This window comes from Oncorhynchus nerka, unplaced genomic scaffold (genome assembly GCF_034236695.1).
Source record: "Oncorhynchus nerka isolate Pitt River unplaced genomic scaffold, Oner_Uvic_2.0 unplaced_scaffold_1087, whole genome shotgun sequence".
NCBI lineage: Eukaryota > Metazoa > Chordata > Actinopteri > Salmoniformes > Salmonidae > Oncorhynchus > Oncorhynchus nerka.
The window spans coordinates 114,020-134,702 of record NW_027040228.1 but is presented as its reverse complement, the minus strand read 5'-3'; the positions used below and the strand labels follow the sequence as shown (position 1 = coordinate 134,702).

The 20,683-nt window shown below is 38.4% G+C and overlaps 1 protein-coding gene across 1 annotated transcript in view; it reads right to left on the bottom strand.

Annotated features, from left to right (window-relative positions):
• Positions 1 to 20,683, bottom strand: part of LOC135570124 (dedicator of cytokinesis protein 1-like) — a 157,868-nt gene that overhangs the window by 29,176 nt on the left and 108,009 nt on the right. Inside the window, 1 exon segment of the mRNA XM_065016192.1 lies at positions 8,781 to 8,887. Coding sequence (XP_064872264.1) covers positions 8,781 to 8,887 — 107 coding nt within the window.

Here is a 20,683-nt window from a genome sequence, read left to right as displayed (position 1 = left end):
GTTTATAATAGGGACATGGGTTTATAATAGGGACATGGGTTTATAATAGGGACATGGGTTTATATAATAGGGACATGGGTTTATAATAGGGACGTTTTATAATAGGGACATGGGTTTATAATAGGGACATGGGTTTATAATATAATAGGGACATGGGTTTATAATAGGGACATGGGTTTATAATAGGGGGTTTATACATGGGTTTATAATAGGGACATGGGTTTATAATAGGGACATGGGTTTATAATAGGGACATGGGTTTATAATAGGGTTTTATAATAGGGACATGGGTTTATAATGGGTTTTATAATAGGGACATGGGTTTATAATAGGGACGTTTATAATAGGGACATGGGTTTATAATAGGGACATAATAGGGTTTATAATGGGGTTTATAATAGGGACATGGGTTTATAATGGGTTTATAATAGGGACATGGGTTTATAATAGGGATAATGGGTTTATAATGGGTTTATAATAGGGACAGGGTTTATAATAGGGACATGGGTTTATAATGGGACATGGGTTTATAATAGGGACATGGGTTTATAAATAGGGACATTTATAATAGGGTTTATAATAGGGACATGGGTTTATAATAGGGACATAATAGGGTTTATAATAGGGACATGGGTTTATAATAGGGACATGGGTTTATAATAGGGACGTGGGTTTATAATAGGGACATAATGGGTTTATAATAGGGTGGGTTTATAATGGGGTTTATAATAGGGACATGGGTTTATAATGGGTTTATAATAGGGACATGGGTTTATAATATAATAGGGACATGGGGTTTATAATAGGGACATGGGTTTATAATAGGGACATGGGTTTATAATAGGGTTTATAATAGGGACATGGGTTTATAATAGGGACATGGGTTTATAATAGGGACATGGGTTTATAATAGGGACATGGGTTTATAATAATAGGGACATGGGTTTATAATAGGGACATAATAGGGACATGGGTTTATAATGGGTTTATAATAGGGACATGGGTTTATAATGGGGACGTGGGTTTATAATAGGACATGGGTTTATAATAGGGACATGGGGTTTATAATGGGTTTATAATATAATAGACATGGGTTTATAATAGGGACATGGGTTTATAATGGGTTTATAATAGGGACATGGGTTTATAATAGGGACATAATGGGTTTATAATAGGGACATTTTATAATAGGGGACATGGGTTTATAATAGGGACATGGGTTTATAATAGGGACATGGGTTTATAATAGGGACATGGGTTTATAATAGGGACATGGGTTTATAATAGGGACATGGGTTTATAATAGGGACATGGGTTTATAATAGGGACATGGGTTTATAATAGGGACATGGGTTTATAATGGGTTTATAATAGGGACATGGGTTTATAATAGGGACATTTTATAATAGGGACATGGGTTTATAATAGGGACATAATGGGACACAGGTTTATTATAGGGACATGGGTTTATAATAGGGACATGGGTTTATAATAGGACATGGGTTTATAATGGGTTTATAATAGGGACATGGGTTTATAATGGGTTTATAATAGGGACATGGGGTTTATAATAGGGACATGGGTTTATAATAGGGACATGGGTTTATAATAGGGACATGGGTTTATAATAGGGACATGGGTTTATAATAGGGACATGGGTTTATAATAGGGACATGGGTTTATAATAGGGACATGGGTTTATAATATAATAGGGACATGGGTTTATAATGGGGTTTATAATAGGGACATTTATAATGGGTTTATAATAGGGACGTTTATAATAGGGACATGGGTTTATAATAGGGTGGGTTTATAATGTTTTATAATAGGGACATGGGTTTATATAATAATAGGGACATGGGGTTATATAATGGGTTTATAATAGGGACATGGGTTTATAATGGGTTTTATAATAGGGACATGGGTTTATAATGGGTTTATAATAGGGACATGGGTTTATAATAGGGACATGGGTTTATAATAGGGACATGGGTTTATAATAGGGACATGGGTTTATAATGAGGACATGGGTTTATAATGGGTTTATAATAGGGACATGGGTTTATAATAGGGACATGGGTTTATAATATAATAGGGACATGGGTTTATAATAGGGGTTTATGGGTTTATAATAGGGACATGGGTTTATAATGGGACATGGGTTTATAATGGGTTTATAATGGGTTTATAATAGGGACATGGGTTTATAATAGGGACATTTTATAATGGGTTTAATAGGGACATGGGTTTATAATAAGGACATGGGTTTATAATATAATAGGGACATGGGTTTATAATGGGGACATGGGTTTATAATAGGGACATGGGTTTATAATAGGGACATGGGTTTATAATAGGGACGTGGTTTATAATATAATAAGGACATGGGTTTATAATGGGTTTATAATAGGGACGTGGGTTTATAATAGGGACATGGGTTTATAATAGGGACATGGGTTTATAATGGGACATGGGTTTATAATAGGGACATGGGTTTATAATAGGGACATTTATAATAGGGACATGGGTTTATAATGGGACATGGGTTTATAATAGGGACATGGGTTTATAATAGGGACATGGGTTTATAATGAGGACATGGGTTTATAATGGGGACATTTTATAATAGGGACATGGGTTTATAATGGGGGGACATGGGTTTATAATAGGGACATGGGTTTATAATGGGGATAAGGGACATGGGTTTATAATAGGGACATGGGTTTATAATGGGTTTATAATGGGACATGGGTTTATAATGGGTTTATTTATAATAGGGACATGGGTTTATAATAGGGACATGGGTTTATAATAGGGACATGGGTTTATAATAGGGGGTTTATAATGGGACGTGGGTTTATAATAGGGACATGGGTTTATAATAGGGACGTGGGTTTATAATGGGTTTATAATAGGGACGTGGGTTTATAATAGGGACGTGGGTTTATAATAGGGACATGGGTTTATAATGGGTTTATAATAGGGACATGGGTTTATAATGGGTTTATAATAGGGACGTGGGTTTATAATGGGTTTATAATAGGGACATGGGGTTTATAATGGGTTTATAATAGGGACGTGGGTTTATAATAGGGACAAATAGGGTTTATAATAGGGACGGGTTTATAATAGGGACGTTTTATAATAGGGACATGGGTTTATAATGGGTTTATAATAGGGACGTGGGTTTATAATGGACGGGGTTTATAATAGGGACGTGGGTTTATAATAGGGTTTATAATAGGGACATGGGTTTTATAATAGGGATTTTATAATAGGGTTTATAATAGGGACATGGGTTTATAATGGGTTTATAATAGGGACATGGACATAATGGGTTTATAATAGGGACATGGGTTTATAATAATAGGGACGTGGGTTTATAATAGGGACATGGGTTTATAATGGGACGTGGGTTTATAATGGGTTTATAATGGGTTTATAATAGGGACATGGGTTTATAATGGGTTTATAATAGGGACATGGGTTTATAATGGGTTTATAATAGGGACATAATAGGGACATGGGTTTATAATGGGTTTATAATAGGGACATGGGTTTATAATGGGTTTATAATAGGGACATGGGTTTATAATGGGTTTATAATAGGGACGTGGGTTTATAATAGGGACATGGGTTTATAATAGGGACGTGGGTTTATAATAGGGACGTGGGTTTATAATAGGGACATGGGTTTATAATGGGTTTATAATAGGGACGTGGGTTTATAATAGGGACGTGGGTTTATAATAGGGACATGGGTTTATAATAGGGACGTGGGTTTATAATGGGACATGGGTTTATAATGGGTTTATAATAGGGACATGGGTTTATAATTTTATAATAGGGACATGGGTTTATAATGGGACATTTATAATAGGGACATGGGTTTATAATAATAGGGTTTATAATAGGGACGTGGGTTTATAATAGGGACATGGGTTTATAATAGGACATGGGTTTATAATAGGGACATGGGGTTTATAATAGGGACGTGGGTTTATAATAGGGACGTGGGTTTATAATAGGGACATGGGTTTATAATAGGGACATGGGTTTATAATAGGGACGTGGGTTTATAATAGGGACGTGGGTTTATAATGGGACGTGGGTTATAATAGGGACGTGGGTTTATAATAGGGACGTGGGTTTATAATGGGTTTATAATGGGACGTTTATAATAGGGACATGGGTTTATAATAGGGACATGGGTTTATAATGGGGACATGGGTTTATAATAGGGACATGGGTTTATAATGGGGACGTGGGTTTATAATAGGGACGTGGGTTTATAATAGGGACGTGGGTTTATAATAGGGACATGGGTTTATAATAGGGACATGGGTTTATAATAGGGACGTGGGTTTATAATGGGTTTATAATAGGGACGTGGGTTTATAATAGGGACATGGGTTTATAATAGGGACATGGGTTTATAATGGGTTTATAATGGGTTTATAATAGGGACGTGGGGTTATAATAGGGACATGGGTTTATAATAGGGACATGGGTTTATAATAGATGTAGGGTTTATAATGGGAATAATCCTGATACTCCTAGATGTAGGGTTATAATAGGGACGTAATTTATAATAGACATGATATAATCCTGGGTTACTCCTAGATGTAGGGTTATAATGGGGGGTAATCCTGATACTCCTAGATGTAGGGTTATAATGGGGGAATAATCCTGATACTCCTAGATGTAGGGTTATAATGGTGGAATAATCCTGATACTCCTAGATGTAGGGTTATAATGGGGGAATAATCCTGATACTCCTAGATGTAGGGTTATAATGGGGGAATAATCCTGATACTCCTAGATGTAGGGTTATAATGGGGAATAATCCTGATACTCCTAGATGTAGGGTTATAATGGGGAATAATCCTGATACTCCTAGATGTAGGGTTATAATGGGGAATAATCCTGATACTCCTAGATGTAGGGTTATAATGGGGGAATAATCCTGATACTCCTAGATGTAGGGTTATAATGTTGGAATAATCCTGATACTCCTAGATGTAGGGTTATAATGGGGGAATAATCCTGATACTCCTAGATGTAGGGTTATAATGTTGGAATAATCCTGATACTCCTAGATGTAGGGTTATAATGTTGGAATAATCCTGATACTCCTAGATGTAGGGTTATAATGGGGGAATAATCCTGATACTCCTAGATGTAGGGTTATAATGGTGGAATAATCCTGATACTCCTAGATGTAGGGTTATAATGGGGGAATAAACCTGATACTCCTAGATGTGTTGTTGTGTATCCATTGGAAACCAAGTCAGCTCTCCCTTGGAGTCGAAGCCTGTTTCATGGTGTAATTTCCTGTCATTTCTAATTGGTTTAGAGGTCAGTAGAAAGCACAAAGAGAGAGTTCCCATAGAAAGAACCGGTTGTTGTTTCCCTCATCCATCTACATTAGACCAGTGCATTGGGCAGACAGTGGGTCTGTCCTCATCCATCTACATTAGACCAGACAGTGGGTCTGTCCCCATCCATCTACATTAGACCAGTGCATTGGGCAGACAGTGGGTCTGTCCTCATCCATCTACATTAGACCAGACAGTGGGTCTGTCCCCATCCATCTACATTAGATCATTCAGTGTCTCTGTCCTCATCCATCTACATTAGACCAGTCAGTGTCTCTGTCCTCATCCATCTACATTAGACCAGTCAGTGTGTCGGTCCTCATCCATCTACATTAGACCAGTCAGTGTGTCGGTCCTCATCCATCTACATTAGACCAGTCAGTGTGTCTGTCCTCATCCATTTACATTAGACCAGTCAGTGGGTCTGTCCTCATCCATCTACATTAGACCACTCAGTGTGTCTATCCTCATCCATCTACATTAGACCAGTCAGTGTGTCTGTCCTCATCCATCTACATCAGACCAGTCAGTGTGTCTGTCCTCATCCATCTAGCGTGTATTGGGCTGTGTGTGTGTATTGGGCTATGTGTGTATTGGGCTAACCCCACACACAGACACTAACCCCACACACAGACACTAACCCCACACACAGACACTAACCCCACACACAGACACTAACGCCACACACAGACACTAACCCCACACACAGACACTAACCCCACACACAGACACTAACCGCACACACAGACACTAACCCCACACACAGACACTAACCCCACACACAGACACTAACCCCACACACAGACACTAACCACACACACAGACACTAACCCCACAGACACTAACCCCACACACACACACTAACCCCACACACACACACTAACCACACAGACACTAACCCCACACACAGACACTAACCCCACACACAGACACTAACCCCACACACAGACACTAACCCCACACACAGACACTAACCACACAGACAGACACTAACCACACAGACAGACACTAACCCCACACACAGACACTAACCCCACACACAGACACTAACCCCACACACAGACACTAACCCCACAGACACTAACCCCACACACACACACTAACCACACAGACACTAACCCCACACACAGACACTAACCCCACACACAGACACTAACCACACAGACACTAACCCCACACACAGACACTAACCACACAGACACTAACCCCACACACAGACACTAACCACCCAGACACTAACCCCACACACAGACACTAACCACACAGACACTAACCCCACACACAGACACTAACCCCACACACAGACACTAACCCCACAGACACTAACCCCACACACAGACACTAACCACACAGACACTAACCCCACACACAGACACTAACCCCACACACAGACACTAACCCCACACACAGCCACTAACCCCACACACAGACACTAACCCCACACACAGACACTAACGCAGGGCTAGCGTGTGCCACACACAGACACTAACCACACAGACACTAACCCCACACACAGACACTAACCCCACACACAGACACTAACGCAGGGCTAGCGTGTGCCACACACAGACACTAACCACACACACACTAACCCCACACACAGACACTAACGCAGGGCTAGCGTGTGCCACAGTAGGCTGTATGGAGGACCAGCCTCTCTGGTCAACATCCATTACCTTCAGGGCTGCTTGGCACGAAGGTTTAAATCCTCCCCTCTAACACAGAGCAGCCTGACATGGTACATTACAGCACTACACGGACACCTTCCTCAACTACCTGCCATGTTCAACTGACACATGGTGGCTGACAGAGGGGGGGAGAGATGGAGACATACGGAGAGAGGGGGAGAAATGGAGACATACGGAGAGAGGGGGAGATGGAGACATACGGAGAGAGATGGAGACATACGGAGAGAGGGGGAGACATACGGAGAGAGATGGAGACATACGGAGAGAGGGGGAGACATACGGAGAGAGGGGGAGACATACGGAGAGAGGGGGAGAGAGAGAGACATACGGAGAGAGATGGAGACATACGGAGAGAGGGGGAGACATACGGAGAGAGATGGAGACATACGGAGAGAGGGGGAGACATACGGAGAGAGATGGAGACATACGGAGAGAGGGGGAGACATACGGAGAGAGGGGGAGACATACAGAGAGAGGGGGAGACATACGGAGAGAGATGGAGACATACGGAAAGAGGGGGAGACATACGGAGAGAGAGAGACATACGGAGAGAGGGGGAGAGATGGAGACATACGGAGAGAGGGGGGGGTGGAGACATACAGAGAGAGGGGGAGAGAGAGACATACGGAGAGAGGGGGAAGAGAGAGACATACGGAGAGAGGGGGAAGAGAGAGAGATACGGAGAGGGGGAAGAGAGAGAGATACGGAGAGAGGGGAAGAGAGAGATACGGAGAGGGGGAAGAGAGAGATACGGAGAGAGGGGAAGAGAGAGATACGGAGAGGGGGAAGAGAGAGAGATACGGAGAGAGGGAAGAGAGAGACATACGGAGAGGGAAGAGAGAGACATACGGAGAGGGAAGAGAGAGACATACGGAGAGGGGGAAGAGAGATACGGAGAGGGGGAAGAGAGAGACATACGGAGAGAGGGAAGAGAGAGACATACGGAGAGGGGGAAGAGAGATACGGAGAGGGGGAAGAGACATACGGAGAGGGGGAAGAGAGATACGGAGAGGGGGAAGAGAGATACGGAGAGGGGGAAGAGAGATACGGAGAGGGGGAAGAGAGATACGGAGAGGGGGAAGAGAGATACGGAGAGGGGGGAAGAGAGATACGGAGAGAGGGGAAAGAGAGAGACATATGGAGAGAGGGGAAGAGAGAGACATACGGAGAGAGGGGAAGAGAGATACGGAGAGAGGGGAAGAGAGATACGGAGAGAGGGGAAGAGAGATACGGAGAGAGGGGAAGAGAGATACGGAGAGGGGGGAAGAGAGATACGGAGAGAGGGGAAGAGACGGAGAGAGACTATCAAGCTGACAGAATGATCTAGAATAGATAAGATGGATTAGTGTGGTGTGGTCTTCTCTGACACAGAGACAACAGGACTGACTGTAGCACCACCCTGACATAACCCTGTTACACCTTAACATGGCACACTGGAGACGGGCGTGTTGGGGTTTCATCGTGTGTGGGGCTTGGCATGCGGGGCTTGGGGCTGTGGCTTCATGCGGGGCTTGGCTGTGCAGAGCTTCAAGGTCGAGGCTTCAGCGTGCAGAGCTGGGCTGTTTGGAGCTCTGTGCATGGGGCTGTTTGGCTCTCTGTGCGTGGGGCTGTTTGGCTCGCTGTGCGTGGGGCTGTTTGGCTAGCTGTGCGTGGGGCTGTTTGGCACTCTGTGTGTAGGGCTGGCAAAGATGGTGCTGAGTAGTGTAGTTCTTACCATGCTGTGTGAAGAGATCACTGTGGACGATGTCGATGAGGCAGTTCAGCTTCTGTTTGACCAGACGACCCAGAGGAACCTTCAGAATGAACTCTGTGAACAGCTTACTGTAAAGACAAAACAACAGAATGAACTCTGAACAGTTACTGTAGAGACAAACAGAATGAACTCTGAACAGTTTACTGTAGAGACAAACAACAGAATGAACTCTGAACAGTTACTGTAGAGACAAACAGAATGAACTCTGAACAGTTTACTGTAGAGACAAACAGAATGAACTCTGAACAGTTTACTGTAGAGACAAACAGAATGAACTCTGAACAGTTTACTGTAGAGACAAAACAACAGAATGAACTCTGAACAGTTACTGTAGAGACAAACAACAGAATGAACTCTGAACAGTTACTGTAGAGACAAACAACAGAATGAACTCTGAACAGTTACTGTAGAGACAAACAACAGAATGAACTCTGAACAGTTACTGTAGAGACAAACAACAGAATGAACTCTGAACAGTTACTGTAGAGACAAACAACAGAATGAACTCTGAACAGTTACTGTAGAGACAAAACAACAGAATGAACTCTGAACAGTTACTGTAGAGACAAACAACAGAATGAACTCTGAACAGTTACTGTAGAGACAAAACAACAGAATGAACTCTGAACAGTTACTGTAGAGACAAAACAACAGAATGAACTCTGAACAGTTACTGTAGAGACAAACAACAGAATGAACTCTGAACAGTTACTGTAGAGACAAACAACAACGAAACAACAGAAAGGTCCGATAGGAGCAGAGTTTTATTGGCTCAGAGGCTGTAGTCATTCACTGAATCCAATGTCCATGTCAGATGGTGACGTCTCTACTGAGTTGGTGTCAGCCTTAGTTCCAGGTAGTTGGTTCAGTTAGGTGGAATGTAAACTATTTAGCTGCTGTGTCATAGTGAGTGAGCAACATAGTTGTTGAACATGACAGAGACTGTTACAGGCTACCGACAGTTCCCTGTATACAGCCTTCAACCCATGTTGTATGTGTGTGACTACAGTATACTGACATGACGAACCCACGGGTATTACATACAACTACATCCTGTTAACAACATGGGTATTACATACAACTACATCCTGTTAACAACATGGGTATTACATACAACTACATCCTGTTAACAGTACATGGGATTTGTTTGATTACATACATAGCCATCTTTGTATCAAAGATAATTGTGTAGTCTACATCCTTTTCATTCATTTCATTACAGTACAACGGCTTGATTTGTTTGATCGTAGCTAGTTAACTACATGGGTTATTACCAGCTATTGTCAACTTTTACATCCTGTAATCAACACTGCTAGCTAGCCAGCTAGAACACAATACAGCACAGTTAAAACTATTACACTCAGAACTTGATTAGTGTAGTGTCAACAACGCAGCCAATGCCAACTAGCCTACTTAGTCAACAACGCAGCCTCTGCCAGCTAGCCTACTTCAGCAGTACTGTATCATTTTAATCATTTTAGTCAATAAGATTCTTGCTAGAACTTAACTCTCTGAACACTGTGACGTGTAGTCCACTTGTCATTCCAATCTCCTTTGCATTAGCATCTTGTGTAGCCTGTCAACTATGTGTCTGTCTATCCCTGTTCTCTCCATCTGCACAGACCAACAAACGCTCCACACCGCGTAGAACACCACCTAATCTGTGGTCCCAGCAACATGTGGAGTTCCAGGTCTCCGGTAGCCTCTGGAACTGCCGATCATGTTAACAAGGCAGGTTCATCTCATATGTCTCACCTCCAGTCCCTCGACTTCTTGGCACTAACATCACATGGGTATTAAATAGAACTTCTGGTCAGCGGGGTGGTGGCATCCTCATGTTAACTTTCTCCCCTTACATCTGGGTATTTACATAGATTTACTCCAGGTTCCCTCGGAGAGTCATGTGCCTTGATAACAACATCTCACAGTTCTGGGCGACTTTAACCTCCCCACGGTCATTCCTCTCTGCCTCCTTCTTTCCTACATCATGTTAACAACATGGGTATTACATAGAACACAACTACATCATGTTAACAACATGGGTATTACATAGAACTACATCCTGTTAACTACATGGGTATTACATAGAACTACATCCTGTTAACAACATGGGTATTACATAGAACACAACTACATCATGTTAACAACATGGGTATTACATAGAACTACATGTTAACTACATGGGTATTACATATAACTACATCATGTTAACAACATGGGTATTACATAGAACTACATGTTAACAACATGGGTATTACATAGAACACATCTACATCATGTTAACAACATGGGTATTACATAGAACACATCTACATCATGTTAACAACATGGGTATTACATAGAACACATCTACATCATGTTAACAACATGGGTATTACATAGAACTACATCATGTTAACAACATGGGTATTACATAGAACTACATCATGTTAACAACATGGGTATTACATAGAACTACATCATGTTAACAACATGGATATTACATAGAACACATCTACATCATGTTAACAACATGGGTATTAAATAGAACTACACATCATCATGTTAACAACCATTAAGGGCTCATGGGTATTACATAGAACTACATCATGTTAACAACATGGGTATCACATAGAACTACATCATGTTAACAACATGGGTATTACATAGAACTACATCATGTTAACAACATGGGTATTACATAGAACACATCTACATCATGTTAACAACATGGGTATTACATAGAACTACATCATGTTAACAACATGGGTATTACATAGAACTACATCATGTTAACAACATGGATATTACATAGAACACATCTACATCATGTTAACAACATGGGTATTACATAGAACCACATCATGTTAACAACATGGGTATTACATAGAACTACATCATGTTAACAACATGGATATTACATAGAACACATCTACATCATGTTAACAACATGGATATTACATAGAACACATCTACATCATGTTAACAACATGGGTATTACATAGAACACATCTACATCATGTTAACAACATGGGTATTACATAGAACACATCTGCATCATGTTAACTACATGGGTATTACATAGAACTCGCATACATCATGTTAACAACATGGGTATTACAACAGAACACAACTCATCATGTTAACAACATGGGTATTACATAGAACACATCTACATCATGTTAACAACATGGGTATTACATAGAACACAACTACATCATGTTAACAACATGGGTATTACATAGAACACAACTGGCATCATGTTAACAACATGGGTATTACATAGAACACAAATACATCATGTTAACAACATGGGTATTACATAGAACTACATCATGTTAACAACATGGGTATTAACATAGAACACAAATACATCATGTTAACAACATGGGTATTACATAGAACACATCTGCATCATGTTAACAACATGGGTATTACATAGAACTACATCATGTTAACAACATGGGTATTACATAGAACACAACTACATCATGTTAACAACATGGGTATTACATAGAACACATCCTGTTAACAACTACATCCTGTTAACAACATGGGTATTACATAGAACACAAATACATCATGTTAACAACATGGGTATTACATAGAACACATCTACATCATGTTAACAACATGGGTATTACATAGAACACATCTACATCATGTTAACAACATGGGTATTACATAGAACTACATCATGTTAACAACATGGGTATTACATAGAACTACATCATGTTAACAACATGGGTATTACATAGAACTACATCATGTTAACAACATGGGTATTACATAGAACTACATCATGTTAACAACATGGGTATTACATATAACTACATCATGTTAACTACATGGGTATTACATAGAACTACATCATGTTAACAACATGGATATTACATAGAACTACATCCTGTTAACAACATGGGTATTACATAGAACTACATCATGTTAACAACATGGGTATTACATAGAACTACATCATGTTAACAACATGGGTATTACATAGAACACAAATACATCATGTTAACAACATGGGTATTACATAGAACTACATCATGTTAACAACATGGGTATTACATAGAACACATCTACATCATGTTAACAACATGGGTATTACATAGAACTACATCATGTTAACAACATGGGTATTACATAGAACTACATCATGTTAACTACATGGGTATTACATAGAACTACATCCTGTTAACAACATGGGTATTACATAGAACACAACTACATCATGTTAACAACATGGGTATTACATAGAACTACATGTTAACAACATGGGTATTACATAGAACACATCTACATCATGTTAACAACATGGGTATTACATAGAACACATCTACATCATGTTAACAACATGGGTATTACATAGAACTACATCATGTTAACAACATGGGTATTACATAGAACTACATCATGTTAACAACATGGGTATTACATAGAACTACATCATGTTAACAACATGGGTATTACATAGAACTACATCATGTTAACAACATGGGTATTACATAGAACACATCTACATCATGTTAACAACATGGGTATTACATAGAACTACATCATGTTAACAACATGGATATTACATAGAACTACATCATGTTAACAACATGGGTATTACATAGAACTACATCATGTTAACAACATGGGTATTACATAGAACTACATCATGTTAACAACATGGGTATTACATAGAACTACATCATGTTAACAACATGGGTATTACATAGAACTACATCATGTTAACAACATGGGTATTACATAGAACACATCTACATCATGTTAACAACATGGGTATTACATAGAACTACATCATGTTAACAACATGGGTATTACATAGAACTACATCATGTTAACAACATGGGTATTACATAGAACACAACTACATCATGTTAACAACATGGGTATTACATAGAACTACATCATGTTAACAACATGGGTATTACATAGAACTACATCATGTTAACAACATGGGTATTACATAGAACTACATCATGTTAACAACATGGGTATTACATAGAACACATCTACATCATGTTAACAACATGGGTATTACATAGAACCACATCATGTTAACAACATGGGTATTACATAGAACCACATCATGTTAACAACATGGGTATTACATAGAACACATCTACATCATGTTAACAACATGGGTATTACATAGAACTACATCATGTTAACAACATGGGTATTACATAGAACACATCTACATCATGTTAACAACATGGGTATTACATAGAACACAACTACATCATGTTAACAACATGGGTATTACATAGAACACATCTACATCATGTTAACAACATGGGTATTACATAGAACACATCTACATCATGTTAACAACATGGGTATTACATAGAACTACATGTTAACAACATGGGTATTACATAGAACTACATCATGTTAACAACATGGGTATTACATAGAACTACATCATGTTAACAACATGGGTATTACATAGAACTACATCATGTTAACAACATGGGTATTACATAGAACTACATCATGTTAACAACATGGGTATTACATAGAATCTACATCATGTTAACAACATGGATATTACATAGAACTACATCATGTTAACAACATGGGTATTACATAGAACTACATCATGTTAACAACATGGGTATTACATAGAACATAGAACACATACATCATGTTAACAACATGGGTATTACATAGAACACATCTACATCATGTTAACAACATGGGTATTACATAGAACACATCTACATCATGTTAACTACATGGGTATTACATAGAACTGCATCATGTTAACAACATGGGTATTACATAGAACACAACTACATCATGTTAACAACATGGGTATTACATAGAACACATCTACATCATGTTAACAACATGGGTATTACATAGAACACAAATACATCATGTTAACAACATGGGTATTACATAGAACACAAATACATCATGTTAACAACATGGGTATTACATAGAACTACATCATGTTAACAACATGGGTATTACATAGAACACAACTACATCATGTTAACAACATGGGTATTACATAGAACTGCATCATGTTAACAACATGGGTATTACATAGAACACAACTACATCATGTTAACAACATGGGTATTACATAGAACACAAATACATCATGTTAACAACATGGGTATTACATAGAACTACATCATGTTAACAACATGGGTATTACATAGAACACATCTACATCATGTTAACAACATGGGTATTACATAGAACACAACTACATCATGTTAACAACATGGGTATTACATAGAACACATCTACATCATGTTAACAACATGGGTATTACATAGAACACAAATACATCATGTTAACAACATGGGTATTACATAGAACACAAATACATCATGTTAACAACATGGGTATTACATAGAACACAAATACATCATGTTAACAACATGGGTATTACATAGAACTACATCATGTTAACAACATGGGTATTACATAGAACACAAATACATCATGTTAACAACATGGGTATTACATAGAACACATCTACATCATGTTAACAACATGGGTATTACATAGAACTACATCATGTTAACAACATGGGTATTACATAGAACACAACTACATCATGTTAACAACATGGGTATTACATAGAACACAACTACATCCTGTTAACAACATGGGTATTACATAGAACACAAATACATCATGTTAACAACATGGGTATTACATAGAACACATCTACATCATGTTAACAACATGGGTATTACATAGAACACATCTACATCATGTTAACAACATGGGTATTACATAGAGCTACTTCATGTTAACAACATGGGTATTACATATAACTACATCCTGTTAACAACATGGGTATTACATAGAACTACATCATGTTAACAACATGGGTATTACATATAACTACATCATGTTAACAACATGGGTATTACATATAACTACATCATGTTAACTACATGGGTATTACATAGAACTACATCATGTTAACAACATGGATATTACATAGAACTACATCCTGTTAACAACATGGGTATTACATAGAACTACATCATGTTAACAACATGGGTATTACATAGAACTACATCATGTTAACAACATGGGTATTACATAGAACACAAATACATCATGTTAACAACATGGGTATTACATAGAACTACATCATGTTAACAACATGGGTATTACATAGAACACATCTACATCATGTTAACAACATGGGTATTACATAGAACTACATCATGTTAACAACATGGGTATTACATAGAACACAACTACATCATGTTAACTACATGGGTATTACATAGAACACAACTACATCATGTTAACAACATGGGTATTACATATAACTACATCATGTTAACAACATGGGTATTATATAGAACTACATCCTGTTAACAACATGGGTATTACATATAACTACATGTTAACAACATGAGTATTACATAGAACACATCTACATCATGTTAACAACATGGGTATTACATAGAACACATCTACATCATGTTAACAACATGGGTATTACATAGAACACAAATACATCATGTTAACAACATGGGTATTACATAGAACACATCTGCATCATGTTAACTACATGGGTATTACATAGAACTGCATCATGTTAACAACATGGGTATTACATAGAACACAACTACATCATGTTAACAACATGGGTATTACATAGAACACAAATACATCATGTTAACAACATGGGTATTACATAGAACACATATACATCATGTTAACAACATGGGTATTACATAGAGCTACTTCATGTTAACAACATGGGTATTACATATAACTACATCCTGTTAACAACATGGGTATTACATAGAACTACATCATGTTAACAACATGGGTATTACATATAACTACATCATGTTAACAACATGGGTATTACATATAACTACATCATGTTAACTACATGGGTATTACATAGAACTACATCATGTTAACAACATGGATATTACATAGAACTACATCCTGTTAACAACATGGGTATTACATAGAACTACATCATGTTAACAACATGGGTATTACATAGAACTACATCATGTTAACAACATGGGTATTACATAGAACTACATCATGTTAACAACATGGGTATTACATATAACACAACTACATCATGTTAACAACATGGGTATTACATAGAACTACATCATGTTAACAACATGGGTATTACATATAACACAACTACATCATGTTAACAACATGGGTATTACATATAACACAACTACATCATGTTAACAACATGGGTATTACATAGAACTACATCATGTTAACAACATGGGTATTACATAGAACTACATCATGGGTATTACATAGAACTACATCATGTTAACAACATGGATATTACATAGAACTACATCCTGTTAACAACATGGGTATTACATAGAACTACATCATGGGTATTACATAGAACTACATCATGTTAACAACATGGGTATTACATAGAACTACATCATGTTAACAACATGGATATTACATAGAACTACATCATGTTAACAACATGGATATTACATAGAACTACATCATGTTAACAACATGGGTATTACATATAACACAACTACATCATGTTAACAACATGGGTATTACATATAACACAACTACATCATGTTAACAACATGGGTATTACATAGAACTACATCATGTTAACAACATGGGTATTACATATAACACAACTACATCATGTTAACAACATGGGTATTACATAGAACTACATCATGTTAACAACATGGGTATTACATAGAACTACATCATGTTAACAACATGGGTATTACATAGAACACAACTACATCATGTTAACAACATGGGTATTACATAGAACACAACTACATCATGTTAACAACATGGGTATTACATAGAACACATCCTGATCATGTTAACAACATGGGTATTACATAGAACACAACTACATCCTGTTAACAACATGTGTATTACATAGAAGTACATCCTGTTAACAACATGGGTATTACATAGAACACAACTACATCCTGTTAACAACATGGGTATTACATAGAACACAACTACAACATGTTAACAACATGGGTATTACATAGAACACAACTACATCATGTTAACAACATGGGTATTACATAGAACACATCTACATCATGTTAACAACATGGGTATTACATAGAACACAACTACATCATGTTAACAACATGGGTATTACATAGAACACATCTACATCATGTTAACAACATGGGTATTACATAGAACACATCCTGATCATGTTAACAACATGGGTATTACATAGAACACAACTACATCATGTTAACAACATGGGTATTACATAGAACACAACTACATCATGTTAACAACATGGGTATTACATAGAACAACATCATGTTAACAACATGGGTATTACATAGAACTACATCATGTTAACAACATGGGTATTACATAGAACACAACTACATCATGTTAACAACATGGGTATTACATAGAACACAACTACATCATGTTAACAACATGGGTATTACATAGAACTACATCATGTTAACAACATGGGTATTACATAGAACTACATCATGTTAACAACATGGGTATTACATAGAACTACATCATGTTAACAACATGGGTATTACATAGAACTACATCATGTTAACAACATGGGTATTACATATAACACAACTACATCATTTTCGCAACATGGACATTGAATTGACCATATTTTGTATGCAATATATCCTTTGAGGAAAATGTTCTCTGAGGAAAACACATTCATGGGATGAGGGGGTGTCTCCTTCGCTAGAGGACGGGTACTGAAGTTCTGCTTGCTGCCCCGTTGGAGGCAAGTGTTTGGCAAGGGATGAAACATTCTCAGCGTGGCCTCAATTCATCCCTCTCTTCTCCTCAGCCAGGTTTGTGTTGACAACTGGAGCAACTAATCCCCTGCTCTTCTGTCGGTGCGGAAGAAAAGCAGAAAGCTTGGCCCTCCACCTTCCTTTCCTTCGGCTCTGATAGAAAAGCTTTGCCCTGCCGGCGCTGTCAAGTAACAGGAAACGGGAGCTGGGTGGAAAGTAGAAAGCGCAGCTACACAGTAAGGCCAGCTGAACACTGTAATCTGTGATTAGTAAAGAAGCCAGGGACACAGCAGGTGGGGAAAATGACACTGTTTTAACTTTGTATTCAGGTGCTTTCTGGCTTTAACACTGGACACCGTGGGGAACAGGAGACCAGGGGAGAAGAGGAGGGAGGGAGGAGGATAGAAGAGGAGGGAGGGAGGAGAGGAGAAGAGGGAGGGAGGTATCATGACATTGGCCTCTTTGGGTATAGCAATCCCATCCCCCTCTCCCTGCCTCCTTCAACTAGGCTGCTGTGGTCAGAGGTCGTAAATTCCTGAGAAGACCTCATGGACACACAGTTATAGAGAGTCATTTTTCATGGAGAACAAAGGAAATCCTTCCACCTCACAGAACTTGAGGTACGAACAAATTTCATGTTCCGGATAAAGTATAAAAGATGGGTGAAGAATCCAGCTACGAACTGGTCCGTTTGTTACAACTTGGGGAAGCTCATGGGAGACGGTGTGGCCACATTACCATAACGCTGTTTATATAATAGAGACGGTGCGGCCACATTACCATAACGCTGTTTATATAATAGAGACGGTGTGGCCACATTACCATAACACTGTTTATATAATAGAGACGGTGTGGCCACATTACCATAACACTGTTTATATAATAGAGACGGTGCGGCCACATTACCATAACACTGTTTATATAATAGAGACGGTGCGGCCACATTACCATAAGGCTGTTTATATAATAGAGACGGTGCGGCCACATTACCATAACGCTGTTTATATAATAGAGACGGTGCGGCCACATTACCATAAGGCTGTTTATATAATAGAGACGGTGCGGCCACATTACCATAACGCTGTTTATATAATAGAGACGGTGCGGCCACATTACCATAAGGCTGTTTATATAATAGAGACGGTGTGGCCACATTACCATAACGCTGTTTATATAATAGAGACGGTGCGGCCACATTACCATAACGCTGTTTATATAATAGCCTCAGATATGAGGTTTACATCTAATTGTTGTATAAGATGAATGAGTATGATACTGTTTATATAATAGCCTCAGATATGAGGTTTACATCTAATTGTTGTATAAGATGAATGAGTGAGGATGATACTGTTTGTATAATAGCCTCAGATATGAGGTTTACATCTAATTGTTGTATAAGATGAATGAGTATGATACTGTTTATATAATAGCCTCAGATATGAGGTTTACATCTAATTGTTGTATAAGATGAATGAGTATGATACTGTTTATATAATAGCCTCAGATATGAGGTTTACATCTAATTGTTGTATAAGATGAATGAGTATGATACTGTTTATATAATAGCCTCAGATATGAGGTTTACATCTAATTGTTGTATAAGATGAATGAGGATGATACTGTTTATATAATGGCGTAATATGATTTTGTTTAATGAAGAAAAACACAATTCCCTTTTGATTTGAACTAAATCGGAGGACCTCCCCTGAGTCCAGTCAGGCCTCCTGGGACCGCCCCTTTTCTGCCATTCCTTTGAGAAATTATCAGCAGACCGATCTTACCTCAATTACGAGATGGCTAAAAGGTTGCAGACCATGTTTCTCTCAATCACGGGAGTACAAAGGTTGTAGGACCATTGCTGAATATTTTAACCATACCACATAGTTAAACTTTTAGACTATCGATACCGACAGAATGAGAACAAGTCTTTGATATTAATTACTAGTCTGCAGCTAGGAATTCGGTATCATTGAACTCGAAGAACGACAACCGCCGAAACATCCATTCTAAAATGAATGTCACTCTGAACAATCCCCTCTAACCACAACCTGACCCTAGGGAGGGAGACGGACAATTCTACAAAATAAATGAACTTTT